At 41.7% G+C, this 25,056-nt stretch overlaps 1 protein-coding gene across 1 annotated transcript in view; it reads left to right on the top strand.

Annotated features, from left to right (window-relative positions):
- The window catches only part of ANO10 (anoctamin 10), a 176,335-nt gene that overhangs the window by 20,528 nt on the left and 130,751 nt on the right, over positions 1 to 25,056 (top strand). The window contains exons 5-9 of the mRNA XM_056129389.1: positions 6,016 to 6,135; positions 8,809 to 9,378; positions 10,777 to 10,832; positions 13,960 to 14,034; positions 16,519 to 16,701. Coding sequence (XP_055985364.1) covers positions 6,016 to 6,135; positions 8,809 to 9,378; positions 10,777 to 10,832; positions 13,960 to 14,034; positions 16,519 to 16,701 — 1,004 coding nt within the window. The remainder of the gene's footprint in view (positions 1 to 6,015; positions 6,136 to 8,808; positions 9,379 to 10,776; positions 10,833 to 13,959; positions 14,035 to 16,518; positions 16,702 to 25,056) is intronic.

The raw sequence follows: 25,056 nt of genomic DNA, 5'->3' as shown, positions 1-25,056 counted from the left end.
GGGGCTCCACAGCAAAATGGCAGGATTCAAAGGTTGAGTTAATGAACTCAAGAACAAGGTGGAGGAAGTCATTTCAAAAAAAGAACAGAAGCAAAGAATTCTAAAAACATGAAGGTAATAATCTAAGGTATTTATGGGGCTCATGTGTTTTAGCAGTAGAGCACAAGCCTCACAAGAGTGTGATCCTGGAGGGAAGCTGGGAGAAATATTTAGGGAACAGACTTAGGGGGAATCAGCATTCATATTGTAGGATTATAGAAGGAGAAGAGAAAAAAGTGTGGAATTCTTATTTGAAGAGGTAATAGCTGAGACCTTTGCCAGAAAGGAGATACCTCGATCCAGGAATATTAAAGAATTTCAAGCAAAATGAGCTTAAGTTTCACGCTAAGGCATGATGTAGTAAAAATGGCCAAAATAAAAGACAGAATTCTAAAAGCATGAAGAGAAAAGCAGATAGTGACATATAAGAGAACTCTCATAAGACAGTAGATTTTCTTAGTCAAAACTTAACAGACCAGAAGGGAATCTTTGTTCAAAAATTGAACGAAGAAGTCTCTTTTCAAGAGTATGTTATTCTTGTGGTTTCTATCATTAACACCAGTGAACTGGCACCAACCCTAGAAACTGTAGTTGAAAACCACTGTGTTAAGATGCAATAGCTTTTCTTGTGCAGTCTGGTGGTTGAAAGCCACCATCCAGTCCAACTAGGTTATCATTTTGATTAGAATGATAAAGAGCTTTTCAGATAAACAACAGAGTAATTCACGGCCACTAAACTGGCTCTTCGAGTTTAGCACCGGATATTCTACAAAAGATAACCCTGGCAGGCTCCCCGTGACTTATTCGGTATGCCAAACACAGTAACAACAAAGTCTCCAATGGAGACGTTACTGGGCCCGCTTGAGCAAAAGATAACCAATATTTCAAAATCAAAATGTGGAAAAGAAGGAGAGTAATATAGAGATCTCTTGGAATTAATTTGAGATTTACTTGTTTTAAATTTAAAATGACTTGTGGCTTAGTTCTTTTTGTTTTTGTTTTTGGGTCACCATCTACTTGCTTTGAATTTAAAATGAGTCATGCTTGGGTCATACCCAGTGATACTCAGGGATTACTCCTGTTTCTGCACTCAGGTATTAAATACTGGTGGTGCTCAGGGGGCCATATGGGGTGCTGGTGATTGAACCCAGGTCAGCTGTGTGCAAGACAAGCACCCTACCTCCTGTACTGTTGCTCTGGCTTGCTTAGTACTCATGAAGTACTAAAAAATACTAACTTTCAAGCAAAATTACTTAGAAGAAACACATAAGAAGGGACACCTGGAACCTGATCACTGTAGAGAGGCAACATCAAAGTACAGGGGAGAAAGTAGAACAAAGAAAGACAACATATAAAAATATCGAGTCCTTATAGAAAAAGGGCAGCAGATTCTTTTTTATTAATAAATTTCTAAACATCAGTGGCCTGACCTCACCAGTAGAAGACTAGAGTAGTAAGATGGATCCAGAAACAAAACCCCACATTTTACTTCTTACAGGAGACTCGCTTGAACTTTCATGATGAATACAGACTTAAAGTAAAAGTTTGGGAAGCAAGCACTCAGGCAAACAATAACCTAAAAATGGCAAGGATGGCTGTACTTAGATAAATTAGTCTTAAAACTGAAAGGGGTTACATGTGGTTGACCTTAGTTCAATCCTCAGCATCACATATAGTTCTCCGTGTACTACCTGGAGTGTCCTCTGAACACAGAGCCAAGAGTAAACTCTAAGCACTGCCATGGTATGACCCAACTCCTGTCTTTGTCCAAAAACAAATATAATATAAATCACCTAATCTATGTGGTTGGGTTTTATGACCTAAAGAAAAGGGATTTGATTGTACATATTTGTTAGAGAAAGTAAAATCCTCACATTACGACTGCAGTGTGAAAGATGGGGTACTAAATACAATGAATAAATTCTTGAAAGAAAAAAAAACTGAAAAGGGTTATAAAAGATAGGGATAGACATTTTCTTATGATTAAGGGATCAAGTATATCAAAAGGGCTTGATATTCATTAACATATATGTACCAAATGAAGTGGCATCAAAATATATAAAGCAATTTACAGACTGGCCTAAAAATAGTGATAAAGCACAATGTTTATTCCTAAGATTTGTATGCAATTATTATTAGTATAATAACATCCCATTCTGAAAAATGAACAGAACATCAGTGGGAACACACCAGCCTTAAGGGAGGAGTTGTATAAACTGCACTTAATAGACATTTCCTACATCCCCCCCCATCATAATGTATATTATTTTCAGTGCACCTGGGATGCTATTAGAAGGTAGGAGTACTGCTATTTATTCAGCCATTGATTCTATTAGAAGTTTTAGCTGTAGCAAGAAGGCAAGTAAAAGAAGTAGGTTTCCACATGGAAAAGAAGAATTCAACTACCACTGTTTTGCAGACACTATAATAATTTATATAGAAAACCTTTACGATTCCACTAAAATGCTACTAGGAACAATAAATACTATCAGGAAAGAAAATAGTAAGTGACATGCTATAAAGTCAATGTAAAGAATTCAGTTGCATATATGCAAAAACAGATTAGAATATAACCAAAATAGTCCTATTTATAGTTATATTCAAAAGAATGAAGTACCTGGGAATCAGCTTTAAAAAGGAGATGCAAGGCATCAATTGATAACTGTAATTCACTATTATAAGCACAAGGAAATGAAAAATATTCCATGTTATTAAAATTACTATCCAACTCAAAGAATTTACAGATTCGGTGCAATCCCTGTCAAATCTCTATCAAAATTCCAGTGACTTCCTCTTCAAAAACAGAATGTTTATTCATAAGATTTGTATGGAATCACTAAATACCCTAAAGCCCAAACAATTCCAAACAATGTGAAAGAGAAGATAGGCGGCATCATGGTTCTTGACTTTTTTCTGTGCTATATATCTACAGTAATAAAAAGCAGTGTGTATTGGGATAAAAGCAGATGTTCAGAACAACAAAATAGAATTGAGAGCACAGAAATAAATCTTCCTTTATATAATTAATTTAGAAAAATGAGCCAAGAACATAAAATAGAGAAAGTTTCTACAAATGATGCTGGGAAAACAGGGTAACCACATGCAAAAGAATGAAATTGGACCAGTCTCACCCAGTGCGCAAAAGTTAAACAAAATGGGTTAAAGACTTAGATGTTAGCCTTTAACCTGTAAAGTAGTACAGTGAAGTACATAACCATTCCTGGCGGTGCTTGGAGGACCACATGGGATGCTGGAGATTGAACCTGGGTTGGCCTCATGCAAGTCAAACTCCCTTTTACTATTGCACTGGCCCCTAGAAAACACAAAATCTTATTTTTTCCTTATAATATGGAAAGAAATGGGGGGTTTCATGCTCAGCAAAATAAATCCAAAGAAGAAAAGTATCAGGTGCTCTTACTCACATGACATATAAAGAAACAAAACAAGAGTATAAACAATTCAAATGAAAGCAAAGTCCCAGACTCAAGACTGACGTTGCTTAAGCATTCTTGAAGGAAGGAATGGTTTAAGTTGGTTTAAGTTATTCCTTTAAATTATTCCTTTCTTGTAATAGACTTGTCCACAACCAAATTTTCCTTAGAAGGTAAGGCTCATGCTAATCACTTCTTACTTGACATGGGCAAACTGAGTAGTTAAAAAAGAGCAATCCTATTTTTAGAAACTAAAGCCAGAACATACTTTGGCATTGACAGTGAAAAGGAGCCCAGTAATTTAGGACCTGTGGTTTTATATTCCCTCTGAGTCCCTCAGTTCACAGTGCTAGATTTAGAAGCAAACAAACTGTCTGGAATGTTTTTTATGGTAGAATGCAGTCTCTCTCTCTCTCTCTCTCTCTCTCTCTCTCTCTCTCTCTCTCTCTCTTAAAACACAGTATTTTTATTTTAAAATTTTATTTTATTAAATTTCTCTATTATAGTTTTGGTTACATGTTTACATAGTGTTAATGCTTGTGGTTTTGATTTGTAGTTCCCACACCTCAGCACCACAAAAATGCCCAATACCCTTCACTAATAACTATGCATTATTTTACCTACTTATGAATTTTGATTTTATGCCCTTTTGAGTTTATACTCTTAACAAGACAAGAAAATTTCCTCACAGCACTTGCTTTTTATACTTTTTTCTCCCCTCACATAATTTATGTAACAGATATTAGTGAGATTAAAGTATCTGATGAATCTTTTTCTCAGACTTGGGATCTTTCCTAATGTTAATATTAGATTTTTCCTCTTTTTAACTTTTCTTTTACTTATAAGAAAGACAGTATATTTGCTCTATGATTACTCTAAAGGTTTTATGGTAGGGCAGCAACCCTGAGTCATGCTCTCTCTCTCGCTCTGTCTTGCTCTGTCTCTGTCTCTCTCTGTCTCTCTGTCTCTCTGTCTCTCTGTCTCTCTGTCTCTCTCTCTCTCTCTCTCTCTGTGTGACACTGCTGAAGACTTCTATATTGTTTCCCCTCCATGCTGCAGACATTTATTTGCCCTTTCTCACTGGGGGTCTTGAGGCTCTCATCATGTCTGACTTTGGTAACAAGTCTGTTTGGACACATGAGAGCAGTCCTTCAAGGAGATGAGTTCACAATCACTATCTGTGGGTGATAAGAACAATGCATCTTTTCTTGATGCAAATTCCATGTTTGAAGCCCGTGTATCTTTAGTAAAAGCTGTAGAATCCCATCTAGTGCCCTTTCTGTATGACCCAGGGCACTCTTTGCATTTGAATTTTCCACCTCTGTTTAATATACTTATAAAAACGAAGGTCCGCACCCAGTGAACCACTTCAGTCATTTATAAGCGAATGCCTATAGATTATTTCTGGAGGATATTGTCTTTGGTTGTGTTTTTAGCTAAATATACTGATCTCTTTCAGTTGGATGCATGAGTGTTAAATTCACACGAGTCAAATGAGTCTGAGAGTAAAGAAGCCCTTATCTGATTTGGTATTTGCTCTTTGTTACTATAAGCTTGTAAATGGTTTAGAAAAGAGGAAAATGATTGGAAATATTCAGAATCAACAAAGATAAAAGGAACATTCTCTTTGTTTTGGTGGGAGAGGAAATTGATAAAAAGCTTTCCAGAGACACTTTTGAAATTGGTGTCTATTATCCATTGGTGTTTATGTTATAAAGGAAAATAGACTTAGGCACATAGTTATAGAGATATTGTTAATGTACAAAAATGTCTACCCAATTGATATATTTACCATCTTAATGAATTTAACTATCTTTATGATAGTACTATCCTACTTTGATCACTATAGCTTTGTAGTAAGTTTTGGAATCATGAAGTGTAAGGTTCCCAGCTTTGTTCTTTCTTGAGATTGTTTGGTTATTTGGGTGTATAGTTGTTTAGTGTGTTTCTAGCAACATTGGATATTTATCTTATGCATTTTAAAAACTATTAAAATGGATTTATATTGGCATATCTTGGTATTTTATATATATATGTACATATATATATTCTTGGACCTAGCAATTCTACGTCTAAGTCTATATGATAAGATATAGTAGACAGGTGGGTAAAAGTATTTGTATGAGAACTGTAACACTTTTTAATAGAAAAAGATTAAATTATAGTACTTAATTTAAGGGGATATTATAGCATATGTTTAATAATGGAATATTATGACAGTGTTAAAAGGGGTATTTCATTATTTATTTTGGCATTGAAAAGTATTCATTATAATTTGCCAAGGAGAGAAAAATAACCAGGGCCTTTCAAATTCTAATTTGTACTATGGTTTAAATTTTACGCTCATTCCTAATCAAAGTAAATAGTAAAAATGTTTTGTGTGTTCTGTAGAATAAAAGAACATAAGCCTTTGAAATAAGTAGTGTAGCACCGATTTTTGTCTAACACTCATATCTTACTGAGGTGTATTTATAGTACTCAATGAAACATATTTAGGGCAATTTCAAATCCATTTAATGAAGTTTGCAACCCTTTCCCTCTGCAGTGAGAAGATTGCTTACCTCTGGCATCATGATTCAGGTGTTTCCCCTTCATGATAATGAAGCCCTAAAGAAACTTGAAGACACCTGGTACACCCGGCTTCCATTTCGATATCAGCCTATAGGTAGGGGTCAACACCTGCATGGTAGTGAAGAGGAAGACTATCCATGAAAAAGGGATTCAGCAGTGGTGTGAGGCCTTGGGGGTGATACCAAATGCTCTGCCACTCAGGGCTCACCAGCTGCGTTGGGAAAAAATGTGTGTGTGTTTGTGTGTGTGTGTGTGTGTTTGTGTGTGTGTGTGTGTGATGGTTTATACAACCTACTTATATGTGTATATAAGTATGTCTCTCTCCACTTACCTGTCATACCACGTTATAGACTGAATTATAGTTTTTCACTAAATTTCACCAGCACAAGCAATACAGAGTGACCTTATAAGTAACCTGTTTTACTTGGAATAGAATAGATTTTATGAGAATTTTGTTTATGAATATTTTGTTTTAGAAAAAATACTTTAGAGCTAATTATTTGGAATGGGCCAAGCATACTCATTCTTCGAGGTAGACCAGAATGCTTAATAAAGATTTTTGAGGTACTTTAAAAATATTTTGTGTGTATTACTGTATTTATCCATTTTTCTTGAGTATAACTCAAGAAAATCACCAGTTACTTGTTTAGTATGTGTTGAACATTACTTTGTGTAAGCATATGTAGGTCTGTATATTCAACTTTTACATTTTGGTAGGGCTGGAGCGATAGCACAGCAGGAGGGCATTCGCCTTGCGCAGCCAGCCTGGCCGAGCCGTGTTTGATTCCTCTGCCCCTCTTGGAGAGTTCGGCAAGCTACCGAGAGTATCTTGCCCACACGGCAAAGCTGGCAAGCTACCTGTAATGTATTCAATATGCCAAACACAGTAACAACAAGTCTCACAATGGAGACGTTACTGGGCCTGCTCGAGCAAATTGATGAACAATGGGAGGACAGTGTTACAGTGCAGTGCTACATTTTGGTAGTTTTTTAAAAAAAATTTTTTGGGGGAGGGTCATTAGGGGCCACACCCAGCAGTACTTAGGGCTTGCTCTTGCCTCTAGACACAGCGATCACTCCTGGCCGGGCTTGGGGGACCTTATGTGGTACAGGGGATCAAACCTAGGTCAGCTGCGTGTAAGACAAGTGCCCTACTCACCCAGCCCCTATCTTGTACTTTTTAATGTTTTTTTTTAATATTCATTATACTGAAATATGACATATGGTGGAAATTGTCAGTTCCATCATTTTGGAAGGATGGGCGAGCAGGGTGATACGGCTGGGGAATCCTCTTTGAAAAGAACATTAATAACTGGAATCGTAAGGTGGGAAGAAAGTGGGAAGATAAATGAAGTCCTCGAATCCAAACGCTTCATTGGCTGTGGCCGAATTGAATATAGGACATTGGAAATTTGTGACAAGCCCTGAGGAGAGCTTTTTCTTTGGGTAGGAGATGCCAGCAGGTAAGAAAGTCCAGGGGAAACAGCACCAGAGGCCTTGGCAGAGCAGTTCTAATAGCCAGGGCTGGGCCAGGAGCTGGGGAAAGCCAGGCTGGTGCTGGTGTGCAGCTGAGTGGGCTCTGGACTGCCTGCGTGGAGGTTAGACTGACTGTCACACACTGACTAGAGACCAGGACATGCAGTGACCCCCACCTGCTGTAGGTCAGGCACCCCCAAAATGCTCTATAACCCAAATTCGTCTCAAATCAAGGAACCTTTATTAGCTGGCCAGCGACTGCTCTCTCAAACCCAGCCTGCCTGAGAAAGGCAGCTCTGAATGTAAAAAGAAAGGATTTTTTTTAAAAGGACCAAACCACTTCTTGAAATTTCACTAAGCAAACAAATTTACAGAAGCCATAAAGTGGTGAACTAAACAATACATTGCTTAACACAGACACCAAAAAATAAAGCAGTCAAGCTAGAACTAAAATGTAAATAGTTAAACCAAGAGTCAAGTGGTTCGGTAGTTAGTAAACAAAGAGTTAAATGGTTTAGTGATTAAACAGTTAAGTAGCTAAACAAGGAATATGATAGTTAAACAGAATAAAATAATTAAACAACAATAAGATACTCATGGGGCCAGAGCGATAACACAGCGGGTAGGGCGTTTGCCTTGCACGCGGCCGACCCAGGTTCGATCCCCGGCATCCCATGTGGTCCCCCAAGCACCGCCAGGAGTAATTCCTGAGTGCAGAGCCAGGAGTGGCCCCTGAGCATTGCTGGGTGTGACCCAAAAAGGCACACACACACAAAAAAAGATAGTCAATTGATTGGTGTAAGGAAAAAAATAGAAAAGAAAATGTAACTTTTTTAGTTACATTCATTCTTTAACATTATTGATCCACTTGAATTTTGTGTTTTGTCTTTCTGTTGAGTGAATGCATCCATTTTGGTCAGACTTCCACACATCTGTAGCACTGTCCTCCCGTTGTTCATCGATTTGCTCGAGCAGGCCCAATAACGTCTCCGTTGTGAGACTTGTTACTGTGTTTGGCATATTGAATATGTCACAGGGAGCTTTCCAGGCTTTGCTGTGTGGGTGAGATACTCTCTGTAGCTTGCCGGGCTCTCTGAGAGGGGCGGAGGAATCAAACTCAGGTCGGCCAAGTTGGCCGCGTGCAAGGCAAACGCCCTACTGTTGTGCTATTGTTCCAGACTCCACACACTTAGCTGAAAAAAAATGAGTAGCTTGAAATGAAAAAAAAAAAAAAAAGGAAAAATAATCTTTGGTAGCTTTACTGAGGGCTTTTTGTTTGTTTCCTTTATAGATAATATCCGGGGCTACTTTGGGGAAACGATTGCGCTTTATTTTGGATTTCTGGAATTTTTCACGTATGCCTTAATCCCAATGGCAGTTATTGGGTTGCCTTACTACTTGTTTGTGTGGGAAGACTATGACAAGTACGTGATCTTCGCCTCATTCAACCTGATCTGGTCCACGGTGATCCTAGAAGTGTGGAAGCGTGGCTGTGCCACCATGACCTACAGATGGGGGACGCTGATCATGAAAAGACAGTTTGAGGAGCCCCGGCCTGGATATCACGGGGTCCTGGGTATCAATCCAGTCACGGGCAGGGAGGAACCCCTCTACCCCAGCTACAAGAGGCAGCTGCGCATTTACCTGGTCTCCCTGCCCTTTGTGTGTCTCTGTCTCTACTTCTCACTGTACGTCATGATGATTTACTTTGACTTGGAGGCGTGGGCTCTGGATGTGCATGAGAGCAGTGGGTCCGAGTGGACCAGCTTTTTGTTGTATGTGCCCAGCATCATCTATGCAGTCGTGATCGAGATCATGAACAGGCTCTATCGCTATGCTGCTGAATTTTTGACTTCATGGGGTAAGTCTTGGTACTTTGTATATAATCTATAGGGAGTGTTTCTAGAGGCCACATAGACTAGGGAGAGGGCGGGGGGGGGGGAGAGAGAGAGAGAGAAAGAGAGAGAGAGAGAGAGAGAGAGAGAGAGAGAGAGAGAAGAAGGAGAGAGGGAGTGGGGAGAGGAGAGAGGAGAGCTTAATGACAGATTTGCTCCCCATACTGCCTGGTCCCCTGAGCACTGCTAGAAGTGACCTCCAGCACAAAGCTGTAATAACCCTTTGACACCACTGGTATAGTTCAAACTCCCCACTATACTATCTCTTGAGCCCCCCAAAAATGTTCTGTTAAACCATTTACTCTAGGACAAAGTCTACACTTCATGAATTATTAAGATTCTTTGGTTTTGTTCTTGATTTTAGGCCATACTAGCCCTGGCTCAGAACTGAATTCTGACTCTGTGCTGTTGTGGTGTTGGGGATCCAATGGGGTTGGCCATGTGAAAGGCAGATGCCTTATCCCCATACTGCCTCTTTGGCCTCAGCATGCTGTTTTAAATAGTTATTAGTTATATAACAAAAGCTGCTATTCTTGAGTTTTCCTTGTGCTGTTCCTGAAGTTTTGCCCTCTCAGTTGCCCCGGGAAGTGGATGGTGTCAGCATTCTTTCACAGGCAAAGAGAGTGTCGCTGAGCAGCTGAGTTGGAGTTCTTATCCAGATGGGCTTTGAGATCACCCTTCTCCAGAATCTTTATTTATTTATTTATTTATTTGACTTTTTGGAGAGGGGCATACCTAGTGATGCTCAGGCCTTACTCCTAGCTCTGTGTTCAGGGACCACTCCTGGCCTGCCATATGGGGGACCATATGGGGTACTAGGAACTAAATCCAGGTCAGCTGCCTACAAGGCAAACCCCTACCTACTGTACTATTGCTCTGGCCTCTCGTTGCTCCCCAGTCTTCCTTCTGATCCTTTCACCCTGCTTGTGTTGGGACCTTTTCTCCTTTTCCTGGACAAGAATGAAACTTTGAATTTCCCTTACAATTCCCATGAGCCACATATACAGAAAGCTTTGTTCTGCTCTTTGGAGATTGCAGTACGTTTTGACTGTTCCCACTTACTCAGGATCTCTTTCTGGGTGGCCACTTATGGGATTGCTTGCTAACCCAGGACATGGTAGTGGTAGTATTTAAAATATAATTACAGAGTATAGTTCCAATGGCTGCACCATGAAAAATGTGTCTTCAGCTGAGTGTCAGGTGGGAAACAGTAGCCTGGAGTGGCAGCCCAGAATATGTCCCGACAGGGACTCTGTGGTCAGACCCCTGTCTGCCCCCCTGCTCACGTCTTGCTTTCTCAATGGACAGTGCTCCCCATCTTGCTTTCTTATCCTGGAGGAATTACCTCTCTTCTCATATTTCAGAGAATCACCGATTGGAATCTGCCTACCAGAACCATCTCATTCTGAAAGTTCTGGTGGTAAGTTGAGTTTTGAATCTATAAGTCCATTTAGTTATGAAACAAATGCTTATTATGTAGCATGTTGCAGTATAATGATGAAGACTTGCTTGTGATATATCAGATTGTTACTATATTTTGTGCAAGTAGGCAAGGATTGATTAATGTGTTTATGCACATGTTCAGTAATCATAAAAAAGTGGTCTACACAGAAAGTAGAGCCAATATATAGTTATTTAGAAAGTGATGAACCATTTTATGAATGTTTTGTTTTTCCCTGTGATGACTTTGATTCACTGTTTAATAATCATTCTAGTTATACAAGACAACGTTTCAGTGTCTGTACTGCAAACCACAATGCCCAAAAGTGTGTGTGTGTGTGTGTGAGAGAGAGAGAGAGAGCGAGAGAGAGAGAGAGGGAGAGAGAGAGCGACAGAGAGAGAGCGAGAGAGAGAGAGCGAGAGAGAGTGAGAGAGAGAGAGTGAGAGAGAGAGAGCGAGAGAGAGAGAGAGTGAGCGAGAGAGAGAGAGAGAGAGATGCCTGCCAGTAGAGATGGGGTGGGATGTGAGGTGATGGGAGGGAAACTGGGGACACTGGGAAATGTACACTAGTGGAGGGATGGGTGTTTTAACACTGTATGACTGAAACCTAATCATGAATAGCTTTGTAAAGGTCTATCTCACAGATTCAACAAAAAAAAATCTTGGAAAAAAGAAATTTAAAAACATAAAAGGAAGCTGAACATCAACATAAAATAAATAATTATTCCAATTACTCAAAAACTGTTTAGTGAAAGAACATTATTTTTCAAAGTAATGGGGTTTAGGCGCTTGCCTTGATTGTGGCTGACCCTGGTTCAGTCCTCAGCACCACATGGTCCCCCTAGCTTTGGTCCCCGTAGCTTTTTCTCCTGGGAGGCTCCTGAACATGGCTGGGGTCGCCCAGGTAAACCCTGGCACCACAGGACCCAGACAGTGCTGCGTCCTCCAGCCCTTGCATTGAACTGCTTTCCCTGTTGGCTGAGAATCACTGAAAGGGAGGGGTCCCCAGATCTCCTGAGCACATGTTGAGAGAACCGCCTGTCCCTCCCCCTAATCCTAAATAATTATTTTTCAGAATTTTGTCAGAGAAATTTCTAAAATCTAAGAAGGTCCCAGATTTTTCATTGGGTAGAAGGAAAGAGTAGGGTAGAAGTAGAGAGAAGGAAATGGGTAATCAGCTTGATGTTTGTGTAAAATTTCACACATTTTGCCTCTTTCCAGCATTATTATAAATAACAAAGAGATGCCAGCTTGAAAGCACCTCATTTGTGAGGAGATTACCTCAGCACCTGTTAAGATAACAGCACCAAGGAATAGAGTCCTCTGGCCGTCCAACTGCACTTGATGAATACAGTCCACGTACTTTGCTCCCAACAGCCCTCACTTAGAAAGAGTCTTTGTTCCAGCTGTAGAAATCATTATAAGAAGCTTATTTATCTGGGGGTTGTTTTGTTCTTTAGACCTTTACAAAAACCACTTATTAGGAGGGTATTTAGGTTTCGGGAAATAGGTGCATTTATAACAGCAAAGGTGGCACGGAAATAGAAAATGTGTCATAACTAGATAATAATAATACAATATGTATATGTATTTCTTAGTAATCTTGGCAAATGAAAGCCGCATGCAGCCAGTTGTATTTAAGCAATGTGAAGGCCTCATTCTCGCATCGTGAAATAAATGATACTCAACATGTTGGTGCCATATCAGCAGGAAACTTGCCTTCTGCGTTCTTTGTGTAAGAAAGCAGGGGAACATGTAATGTGTTTTTTAAAAAAAGTTCATTTTTAAAAAGATGCCTGGATAGGTAAAAACAAAACAAAACAAAACAAACCCCTCCATTTATCTTAAAGTTTGCTGTTTGTGAGGCTTTATTATACCTTTTAAAAAGACTCCACTGTGAGAATCTTCTTGTCTGGTTGCATTTCTTACGTCTCTGTCTTCCTTTTTAATATAATGGGAGGACATGTCTCACCTTCTGGGGCTTTTTCTATTCCACTCCTACTCTAACTTAGTACCTCACCCCTACTGATGTCTATATTGACCTCACTCTGCAGTGATTCCCCGTTTCCTCGTTAATCAGTTCCTGGGCTTGTACACAGAGTAGTCTTTTGTCTCAGAAAGCCATGCTGCTCTGTGGAAGTCACCCAGCATGGGGCAGGGAGGCAGAAAGGAAATCTGTCAAAGCCGCCAGGAGTAGTTTCTGGTTCTTGAACAGGGTAACTGATGAAAGGGCACTTGTAGTGGGATCCCCCTGGTTGGTGCAGGCCCTCCCCCCCATCCCTCATCCCCCTCTGCCTACCCCTTCTCTCCCCCTCAACTCCCCCCCCCGCCAGACTACAGTAGATTAGTCTCTTACTAATGGCCCATGGTGACCAGTCCAGCTGGTTGTTGTGGACAGTCTCTTTTACTGGGTTTTGGGCATGGGGAGTCTTTGATCCCTGGGCATAGACTGGGCTGCTGACTGGGGGCGGAGGTGTGTGTGTGTGTGTGTGTGTGTGTGTTGGGGGGGTGTCCTTCTATGTGGTGCTGCCTGACTATCTGGATGTCTTCCCAGGCCCAGCAGGGAGGAGAACTCTTGCCCTGGCAACTTAGAGTTAGTGGGGCATCCTGATCAGTCCCTTCTGCCAGTTCTGCTGCTGTCAGTGTCCAGTTTGGGTAGAAAGAGGTGGGGTGAGTAGGGAATGACCCTCCCTGGGGTGCTAGATTCAGGGATCTCTGCTCTGATGTCTCTCTTCTTCTCTTGTAAGAAGGTAATAGGGAGGCTCGATGCTCTGGTGCTATATTCTGAGATTATTTTGCCTGTCTTCTAGCACCTTTCAGAGTTCTTTATAGGTTCCCCCCTGTGTTATTTCCAGAGTTTAAAAACGTTTTACTAAAGATGGATGAGCAATACACAAGTCTGTGATATCTTGGCTGGACTGGAAGTCTGTCGTTTATTATTAATATTGTTGTTGTTGTTGTTGTTGTTGTTGTTGTTTTCCAGTGCTAGGGCTTGAACCTAGGACCCTCTACATATGCTCTACTACTGAACTACCTCTTAGGCCCTGCACACTGTACTCTTACAGAACTCTAAAACATTGCTAAATGTTGCTCTTTCCCCCCCACAGTTCAACTTTCTAAATTGCTTTGCCTCGCTCTTCTACATTGCCTTTGTCCTGAAGGATATGAAGCTTTTACGTCAGGTGAGTGTGAATAACAAAAAGGTATGATCAATTTCATAGGTTTTAGAGGTGGGATCCTGTTTTCAGACAATGTAATTATTTTCATATTATGATAGCACAGTGTTAGGGCGTTTGCCTTACGCATGGCCGGCCTGGCTGAGCCGAGTTCTATTCCTTCACCCCTCTTGGAGAGCCCAGCGAGCTACCGAGAGTATCTTCGCCTGCATGGCAAAGCCTGGCAAGCTCCTCGTGACGTATTCAATATGCCAAACACAGTAACAACAAGTCTCACAATGAAGACATTACGGGGCCCACTTGAGCAAATCGATGAACAATGGGAGGACAGTGCTACAGTGCTATTGATTTTATAGATATTTTAAGTTTTGTATCTTTCTAAGTCCAGTTCTTCTTTTGAGAGGGTGAATGTGGTGGTAGTGTCCACACCAGAGGTTGCAGAGCTTGGGGGAACCAGATGGAGGGCTGGGGATTGAACCTGGCTCAGTTTCATGCAAGGCAAGTGCCTTAATTGCTGTACTATCTCCCTGGCATCACTAAGCCCCATTCTTAATAAGCAATTGTGTCACATACTGTACTCAGTTGGAAAGAAAATAATCGAAGCTCACCAGCTTGTAAGATTAATCACATAGGGCAGTAAAAGTCAAATATAGGCTTCGTCGGAAAGCTTGCCAAAATCAATTCTAATAGCACAAAGTGTATCAATTAATTGAATATGTCAGTTTATCTCAGAGTGGGGGTGATTGATATAACTGACATAGGGCTTATCTATTTAATTTTCAAATTAATAGATTTCTCTGTTTGATTTGAGAAACCTGCAGTCCTGTATCTTTTCTGAATTTGTTAAAGTCTGACATTTATCTTGGTATGTTACTTCTTTTGTATCTTTCATCAGTAAATAGTAAAATGACCCTTGCTTTCTAAATTCTTTTATTTACTTTTTTTAAATATCTGAGTCAGCTATCAGGAAGGGCCGTTCTTTCCATAATATTCTGTGATTGCTTATTTTTCGGATGTTGTGAAGTGCTGTTCAGTGATACTCAGGTGTTATTAGTTCCTGGCTCTGTGTTCAGGAGCTATGTCTGGTGGTGGGACTGTGTTTGGTACCAGGGATTTGAATTAAGTTCAAGGCCACAGCACCATAACCTTTGTACTATCTCTCTGGCCCAATATTCTGTAATTGTTAGTGAAGAAAATTAAGAAGCCCATGCTTCTTAATATTTATATAATAACTAAGGATCATTTTTCATGGTATTAAAAGAATTGTATAATCAGAGAAAGTTACAAGATTTTGTAGCTGTGGATCTAACCTCTTAATAGAGGGACACTTTAAAAATTATTTAAAAATTGAGAAATCTCAAAATTATACATTTGAAATTGATAAGTTTGAGATACATTACCTTCTCCATTCCCATCATTAGTATATTCATGGGTAATGATTTCTCATTTCTTAAGAGAGCTTCATTTACTTAAAAGAAGATGGAGGACTGATATGAGATGGTTTAAAAAAATGGAATTTTGGTGTCGGAGTGATAATACATTAGGTAGAGCATTTGCCTTGCATGTCGCTTACCTGAGCTTGATCCCGCACATCCCATATGGTCCTCTGAGCCCCTCCAGGAGTGATCCTCTCGAGCACAGAGCCTGTAGTAATCCCTGAGCACTGCCAAAGGAAAAAAAGAACTTTAATATGAAAAAATTGCTGATGTGAAGCTCATTCAGAGTTTAATAGCAGAAAAGTTTATTTTAAGAGGTTATTCAGAGCAAAATTTAGGAGCTAGACTGAGGAACAGTCAAAAGTTTTCTCTGAATGATGTACCTGCCTTTGGAAACGTGGTCTTAGTTCACACAGGCAAGCTAGAATACATCACTCGATGACAAAGTAAAGGGAGGCGTTTGGTTAATGGCTAACATTTTTCAACTAACTGAAGGAGGTTGGTGACTAACACGCTTGGTTAGTGATAAAGGAGTGCTGTGTGTTAATGTCACAGGTTTCACAGCAATCCCTTAATTTCACAAAATCAGCCGAGAGAGAGAGAGAGAGAGAGAGAGAGAGAGAGAGAGAGAGAGAGAGAGAGAGAGGCAGACAGGGGCAGACAGAGAAACGGAGAGAGGGAGAGAGGGAGAGAGGGAGAGAGGGAGGGAGCAGCAGAATTGGAGAATTATTGTCTGATCAAAGTGGAAATGGATGTGATTCCTCTGGAACCTGGGACGGTTCTGTCAGGAGCCTTAGTTCATCCCTAGTAAGCCATCACTCATGGATGAATATTCATGCACATAGGCAAGCAGCAGGCAGCCTTGATACAGGGAAGTGGGGAGGAGATAATGCTTCATTCAATAATAGTTCACAGTCTCCTTGTAAAGATAGTTTGCCAACACAGCAGAATACTCTTTACTGAAGATTCCACTTAATTTATTGAATCATTTTGAACACATGTTATGATTCTGTTAAGCTACATTGCCAAATACTATTTATATGTTTTTCTTTAGAGTTTGGCCACTCTCCTGATTACCTCCCAGATCATTAACCAAGTTGTGGAGTCTCTTCTTCCTTACTGGCTCCAAAAGAAGTACCATGTGCAGGTGAAGAAGAAGGTCCAGGCCTTGAAGGCTGACTTCGATGCTACCTTGTATGAGCAGGTTGTTGTAGAAAAAGAAATGGGAACCTATTTGGTAAGTTTGAATATTGGTGAATTAAACACAGACTGAAAGCAAGTAACAGTCATGTATTCAGTTTACAAAAATGGTAGACACTTGCTGTCTATATTTGGCTATTTTGTTAGTATTTTCCAGATAGCCTCTTTACCACACACACACACACACACACACACACACAAACAGACACATACACACACACACACACACACACCACAAACACTACTTTCATGTTAGAAAGAAGCTGCTATGCATGAATGCTTGCAGCCTTGTGTCTGAAATTTTGCCTAGTTTGGCAAGGTTTGTGACCGCTTTGCTGAACATGGAGAATAGTCATTCCCAGGGGAGTGGTGAGATGGCCATGGAGAAGAAGTGGCATTGATCACACTTGACCATTCTGTGTCAGAGAAAAGATTGAAGCAATGAGAATTTTTGGATCAAATTACTTAGTTACTTTTACTTTTACTTTACTTATTGTAAACATAAATTGCTCCTATAGGACATAATTCTGAAAAAAAGACATAATTCTTGAGTTGATTTTGGGAAATACAAGCAAGTCTCTGATGTTTTGGTCACTGTAACACTTGAAAAATCATGCTCATAAAATCTGTGCTTGCCTTACGCAAACTTTTGTGGTGCTCTGACCATACTGGATATTTCTCTGTTTGTTGGGGGGAGCTGCTCTTGGGGTTCTCATTGCTGAAGGTTGCTGTTTCTCTTATCTCACCCTGCTCCTGTCTTGTGTGTGTGTGGGGGGGATATTCTTTAGTGGGGAGGGAGAGTCCATTATTAACTCTTAGAATCTTGTTTTCATCTTACTGTTGAGCAATTTTGTTTGTTTGTTTTGGTAGGGAAGATACTTTTATAGTAACCGTCCTTACAGGTTTAAGAATTTAGGTTCTTTGTTCATTTTGAATAGAATCTTATTCTCTCTGGTAAACTCCTTGACTTACCTTTGCAGTGCCCCATTGCTGCCTGCCTTGCTTCCCCTTTGCCCCCCATCCCCACCCTCTAGAGCCCTAGCTTTGCCCATTTTTGAGGTACAGTGCTCCTGCTTGGCAGTGATGGTGAGGTTTGCAGAGAAGAGAGAGCTGCAGACCTTACAAGTGACATGCCTGGATAGGCTACAGTATCCGAACCTACCCCCGACTAGGTTCCCCTTAAGGTCAGGGACACTGTTCTCACCTCTTGGTTCCACTTATATCCTAGAGGAGTGAGGTCCCCAGGAGGGCACAGGTCGTTGTTACCTCTCTTGATCTGTAGCTTTGGAATCCAAAAGACCCCCTGCCTGCCACCTTCCATTCTCTTCCATTTCTTACCTGTGCTGCTGCTGTGCTTATTTCTGAGCTGTGGCATATATGTTTTACTAAAATAAACACATATGCAGTAGCATCTTCTGCCATTGCTATGTTTGAGGGAAAAGGCAACTCAAAACACAAACTTACAACACACCCTGGCCAGCAGTACCATACCTGTCTTAGAACCATGCACCTGCATATATACACATGTGCATGCAAGTTGAGTTTGGGGAGCACATGAGAATAATGGGGAGCTATTTGTCCCAATTGGTTGGGCTCATGCGGTGGGTTAGAAACTCAAATTCAGATGAGCCAGAATTCTTGTTTAGGACTGGTATTTCTAGCCATGTTTCCTTTTCCGCCTTTACACACTCTTTCTCTTCCTTTTTTTTTTTTTTGTGCCACACCTAACAGTTTTCAGGGCTCACTCCTGACTCTGTGCTCAGGGATCACTCTTGGCAATGCTCAGGGGCCCATATCTGGTGCCAGGATTAAACCACAATCAGTGCATGCAAAGCAAACCCCTCATCCCTGCACTGCTTTTCTGAGCCTTCCTTCACTCTCTCTTAGAAACAAAACCCACTCTCTCCAACCCCCCCCCCCCCCACCAGTTCTTCATCCACATCCACACTTTTCAGGTCTGGCTTCATTTGGCCCCACCTGGGCCGCCTGTGTCTCCCTCTCCCTTCTTCTTCCTGCCCCAAATGACAGCAGCTCTCCTCCTTCAGGCCAGCACATCCCTCCTGTCCTTGGCTTGCATCCTCTTTCCTTCCCCTTGCAATTTCAATATCTCTTAAAAAGAAAGCGATTTTCTCTCTTGCTGCCTGTTTCCCTGCTTCTCCTCTTGTCGCCAGGTAGAAGCTGGTATCAGTCTGGTTTTCTTCAGAATTGTTAGGACTCACAGCTTCATCCCCCCCGAAGGACCCCAAAGCAAATTCACAGTCTCCTGCTGGCCCAGTTTTTCCTGCCTCTCTCCTGGCTGGGTGAGTGGCACACAGTCCAGAGGTTCCCAGGCTTCTGCCTTGGCTCACTGCCTTCTGTTCAGAAAGAGCATCACTCAGTGACCCCTGGGAAATAACCTCCTTTTAGGGAAGAGAAAATACCCTCCAGGGGCCCAGGTTGCACCTGGTGCTCCTACCACTCCTCCCCAACCCCAGGCCCAGATTGATCTGGTGCCTCTGGGAGGGGTAGGGGTGGTGTCGACCACTATAGGAGACACTGACTTATACATTGTGCCCTGCATCTGAGCAATCCTAATTTGTCTGAGAACTATAGCTTAATAAGGCAACACTGTCAGAATCTTAGATCTCACCTTTCCTATCATCCGGGACAACACAGAGTACTTTGAAGAAGGAAGGTGAAGCAGGCATCACTTTATCTGAGAAATAGACAACTGGGGCCAAAGAGATGGTACAGTGGGTAGGGCACTTGCCTTGCATGTGGCCAACCTTAGTTTGATCCCCAAGACCCCATATAGTTTCCTGATGCCTACCAGGAGTCAGCCCTGAGCACCACTGGGCATTCCCTCCCCACCAACTTCCCCCAACTCCCCCCACCCACCCACCCCCAAAAAAGGGTGACTGAAAGCACCACACTTTAGTGACTATAGAACTCGAGATACAGCTTTTTGAATAAAGGAAATAGTATTAGTTTCTCTTACAGGCCTGGGCAGTCTGTGAGAATAGTGCCGCTCTCTAACCTGCTTATAGGGCCCTGTGTGATTCCCACCCACCCATCCCCTGCCCCAGCCCAAGTTCCTCTTTTACTTTCTCCACTCTCTACCTGTCCTGACTGTTCAGAATGAATCTGAAATAGTGTAAAGACTAATGGAAAAGCAGTTTGACTGGAACTTGACGAATGCTGTCATGGAAGGAAGACTTGGCCCTTTGCTTTAGAAGACTTAGAAAATGTGGGACAGAGCAAATCAGGGACCAGTTCCCGATGATGTCACACAGGGTGGTCCACTGGGTCTCCTGACCCTGCCCTGCCAGCATAGGACTCTTCTGAGGCATCATCTGGGCTCTTCTGTCTGTTGCTCCTCTTCCTGAGTGACCAGGTCACTCGAGACCGCATAGGCAAAGGGGCTGAATGTGTGTGATGACTGCACCACAGCAGCACAGACCCCAGTGAGGGAGCTGCTTTCTGTCACCAAGACAGTCAAGAAGCGTGCAGGAAATGTCGAGGCACATCATTTCCCATGCTAACATTTATTTTCTGTTTGTTACGGAGATGTAATTACTTTCGGAACAATACTTTATCTGTGTCACCATGTTTTTGTTTATCATTAAGTGAGACAGGAATGTTTGTTGAAGTTCTGAGTTTTAATTTCTGTCTTTGGCTTTGGGGGTATTGCTTGCAGCACTCAGGGCTCTGTGCTTGGAGGTCATTTCCGGAAGTACTGGGACAGGGGCTGGGGGGCACCTGTGGTGCCGGGGATTGAACCTGGGTGACTACAAATGCCTTCACCCTTTGGCTAGCTCTCCGGTCCTTGAGTTTTAATCCCTAATGTGGTAGATGTCACCAGGTGTAATAACTCCTAAATAGGTCTTGGGTGATCTCAACCCTTTCTAGGCACTTAGGGCCTCCAAATCCAGAAGCGTTGACAACTGCAGCTGTAGAAGGATCTTCTCTGTCTTTCTTGCTTTGGAAGATGCTGGCTTTTGAGAGAGTCATCCTGTGTGCTTCTTCACGAGAGCGGAGCTCAGGGATTTGATGGTGCACCTCCTCTGCACCCATCAGAAACACGGATGTGTGGTTGTCGCTTGTGTGGGCCACCTGGCTTGATGGTTTGACCTGATCATAGGCCAGTTTCAAATGTCCTTTGTCACTTTGTTGCATAAAAATTACTTATCTGCAGAGATTATTTGAGACTACACTGTTTCATGTAAATAAGTACTCTTTAGAAATAGCTTAATTGTTGCCAGCATAAGGAAATGTCACTTATTAACTAGCGAGTTTGTTGAAGTCTGTTGTTTCCAATTTTTAGGGACTTTCTCTGTAGATAGTTGTTTCAGTTATAAATTAATGATAGCATTTTCTTCTTTTCTTCTTTCATTTTCATTTTCAGCACACAATTTGGACTGAAGTAGTTAGAGCAGGAATTTTTTTTGGGGGGGGGTTCACCATTGAGTGTTACCCTTTTTTCATCATCGAAGGTTATGCTTGCTTCATGTTTTGGTAGATAACCTTTTATCAGTTTAAAAATGGTCATTTTGGGGGCCGGAGGGAGAGAATAGTGGCTAAGGTGCTTGCCGTGCACATGGCCACTTCACGTCTGACCCCCAGTATCCCATATGGTCCCTTATTAGGAGTGATCCCAGAGCACAACCAGGAGTAAGTCCTGAGTATTTCCAGGCCACAAAACAAAACAAAAGTCTTTTTCTTATTTTGAATGAAGTTAAATTTTATCAAAATTTTGTTTCTGTTGAGACTTTCCATTATTTCCTATGAATATTTTGTATTTTCTTTATATTAATAAATTTTCTAATAGCACACCATGTTTGTATTTAAATGATTAATATTACTTGCACAATATTTTCTATTTAAGAAACTTGGGGTATTTTTGGTTTTGTGTTTTGAGGCAGGACTCCCCAGTGGTACTCAGGGCTTGGGGCCACTTCCGGTGATCCTTGGTCCAACTGACTGTTCATTGCTTGGGCTCTGGGATCCTACTACTACTCAGATCCTGGGGCAGGGAGAGGGAGGCGGGTGGGCGGAAGCACTTGTGCCATAACTCAGCCATGCCAAGACAGGCATCGAACTTGAGGTCTCTTGTATGCAAAGCATGTGTTTTCAGCCCTTTGAGCCAACTCCCTGGCCTCTCTCTATTTTTTAAAAATATATATAATTTTCTTTCATATATTAGTCTCTTAGGCATTAAGTGCAATTAGCTTGTAGTCTTCCATTTTTAGCACTTAGGATAGGCTTTGCATGTTATTTGTTTTCGGAACTCGCGTTACTAACCTAGATCCCGTCATTTAACTCAGTATGATATTGAATTAAGAACATTTAAGGGGAAAAACAACTCAATGCTTGATGTCTGTGAGCTCTTTGTTTTGTCCATCCTACATTTAATTTTCTTTTCATTCAGATCTGCACCAAAGAATATACTTAGTTCAGGGAACCTGAGGCATGTTTACTGTCTAAGGGCCCAAGTGAGGGGCTCACCTGGCACCCAAAACTTGGCTCTCAAACAGTTATGAATTAGACTTTCATTTAACAAAATGAGCCATGTGGAATAAATTAATCCAAGAAATTCCATAGTATTCTTAATAACTGATTTGCTCTGAAAGATTAAAAAAAGGCTAAAAGAAGATGAAGTGATAGGACAGCAGGTATGATGTTTGCCTTGCATACAGCCAACCCGGGTTCAATGGTTCAATTCCCAGCATTCCCATATGGTCCCCTGAGCACCGTCAGGAGTGATTCCTGAGTGCAGAGCCAGGAGTAACCCCTGAGCATCGCTGGGTGTGACCCAAAAAGCAAAAAATAAAATAAAGGCTAAAACCTTATTTTATTTGATCTTTTGCTAAGGTTTCTTCTCGTTATTATTATTTTTTTAAATTTCAGCATGTGATTGTTTACTTTGTTCAATTTGCATTTTTCCCCATTTTTGCTGTTGGATTAAATCCTGGATTGGATTATGCTATTTTTTTCTTATTAATATTTATTTAATAAGAAATAACGCGGGTTCCAGGGCCGAGACCTCCAAGCCTACTCGAATTGGAGTCGAGCATCTTCCACCCAGATCCTCCAAATTCCAGTAGGCGGGGGTCACACCCACCACCTGGCCCCCTGGCGCCGTGTAATCCCATCAGCGGCCAAGACTCAGAGACTATAAAATCCAGATCCCGGACGAGAACAGTGCAGTCTTTTGCCCCCGCGCCTGGGTGTCCCTCGCCGGGACCCCTTGGAGGGGAGCGGGTCGAGCTTTCCTCCCCGCCCCGACCGGGGCTCTGGCACCCGAAGACATCTTATTACCTCATTCCTACTTTGGACAAACTTGCAGGCTATCGAATGTAGCCTGCCCACAGGGCAGAGTCTGGCAAACTCCCCGTGGCCTACCAAATATGCCAAATACCAGTAACAATGATGGGTCTCATTCTCCTAAAGAGCCGTGAATATAATCTCAGGGCTAGGATGAAAGAGACGTTACTGGGGCCTGCTCGAGGCAATCGACGATTAACAGGATGATGAAATGAAATGAAATGAAATATTTATTTGGATAAATAGAGTAAGAGATATAGGTTCTAAAACTTAGTTCTCTGAGCTCTGAGGACAAGACTGCTGGGCTTCTACCATAAATCCCAGAGTAGGTCATCAGCCAATTCAGCTTGTCCTTCCCCAGGGGGATTCTGTCTCTTTTTTTAAATTTAATTTTTATATTTTTATTAGTGAAATACCATGAAGTACAGTTGTAGACTTAAATATTTTTGTGTGTGGGTTTCAATTATACAATGATCAGGTACCCATCCCTCCACCAGTGCCCATTTTCCACTACCAATGAACCCAGTAACCCTCCCATCCCCCCCATCCCTACCCACCCCACCACACCTCTATAGCAGGGCATTCCCTTTTGCTCTCTCTTTCCTTTAGGGTGTTGGGGTTTGCAATGGAGGTATTGAATGACCACCGTGTTCAATCTATAGTTTAATTTCAGCGTGTGTCTCGCATCCCGAGCGAGTCCTCCAAACACCCTTTACTTGGTGTTCCCTTCTCTATCTTGAGCTGCGTTTTCCTCCAGCATGTGCTGCTGGCTTCGAAGCTGTGGAGCAGACCTCCTGGTACTTGCCTCAACTATTCTTGGGAGTTCGTTTACCATTCTGTTCCTTTTATTCCCCAGATGAGTGCAGTCTTTCTATGTCTGTCCCTCTCTTTGTGACTCATTTCACTTAGCATAATACTTTCCATGTAGAACCATTTGTTTGCAAATTTCATGACTTCACCCTTTCTCACTGCTTCATAGTATTCCATTGTGTACCAAAGTTTCTTTAACCAGTCATCTGTTCTCGGGCACTCGGGTTTTTTCCAGATTTTGGCTATTGTGAACAGTGCAGTAATAAACATACTAGTGCAGATGTTATTTTGACTATACTTTTTTGCCTCTCTGGGATATATTCCCAGGAGTGGTATTGCTGGGTCAAATGGGAGCTCAATTTCTAATTTTTTTGAGAATCATCCATATTGTTTTCCAGGTATGCTATTTTTATAGATGCAAAAATGTTCAGCAGTAAAAGGGACTGATAAAGAGTTAATTCAGTACCATTTGAGTGACGTGTGAGGTGGAAGGAGAGTGAATTATCTCAGGGTCAGTGGGAGGGAAGGGCCTCTCTGGTTGTTGTGCCCTAACATTGTCAGAAACACCTTGTTTCGGTGATGCCAGAGATTGAACCCAGGATCTCATACAGGCAAGTCTTGTGCTCTGTCTCTGAGCCACCTCCCAGCTCTGGCCTTTGCATGTCTACTGCAGGCTGCCCAGTGACCGGCACGTAGGTGAGGAACCACCCACAGGTCTTTGCAGAGGCACAACCTTTTCTTTCATGAGCTGAAACAGCACATTTTTTGAAAGCTGAGCTCAGGCTATCAGGATTTCTTAAGAAACAAATGATTGTAAAGACGGCGTGATTGCTAAGATGCTTACTTTTCCCCATCTCCTGATTACTTCACTCTTCAGAGAAATAAATCGATGCTGTGTCACTGGCTATATTTTCAAACCACATCTGTATGCTGCAGCACAACATAAGGAAATATTTTCTAGAGCCATATGCAACTGAAGAGTAGTTTAGAAACCGTTCCCTGCTGAATCCCCAGCTGAGCATCGGCCTGTCAGCCTGCCAGCTCCCAGGCACACGTGTTTGGCTTTACTCCTTGGCAAGTGCTGCCAACAGCTAACGAGGCTGACTTGAAATCCCTGGGTTCATGCTTCGAACCAAGTATCCAGAGCATCTGAGAGAAGCACTTCCTGCCGTCGCCACTTATCTATAATTGTGCTTGGTTCCTTTCTATTTTAGTAAAGTATAAAAAAAAGAAAGCAACTCACTGGAAATGGACATGGACATAAATGAAAGTTCTCAAC

Source organism: Sorex fumeus, unplaced genomic scaffold (genome assembly GCF_029834395.1).
Source record: "Sorex fumeus unplaced genomic scaffold, SorFum_2.1 ptg000072l, whole genome shotgun sequence".
In the NCBI taxonomy this organism is placed as follows: domain Eukaryota; kingdom Metazoa; phylum Chordata; class Mammalia; order Eulipotyphla; family Soricidae; genus Sorex; species Sorex fumeus.
The sequence above is the reverse complement of the archived record's forward strand: the minus strand, read 5'-3'. Positions and strand labels throughout refer to the sequence as shown.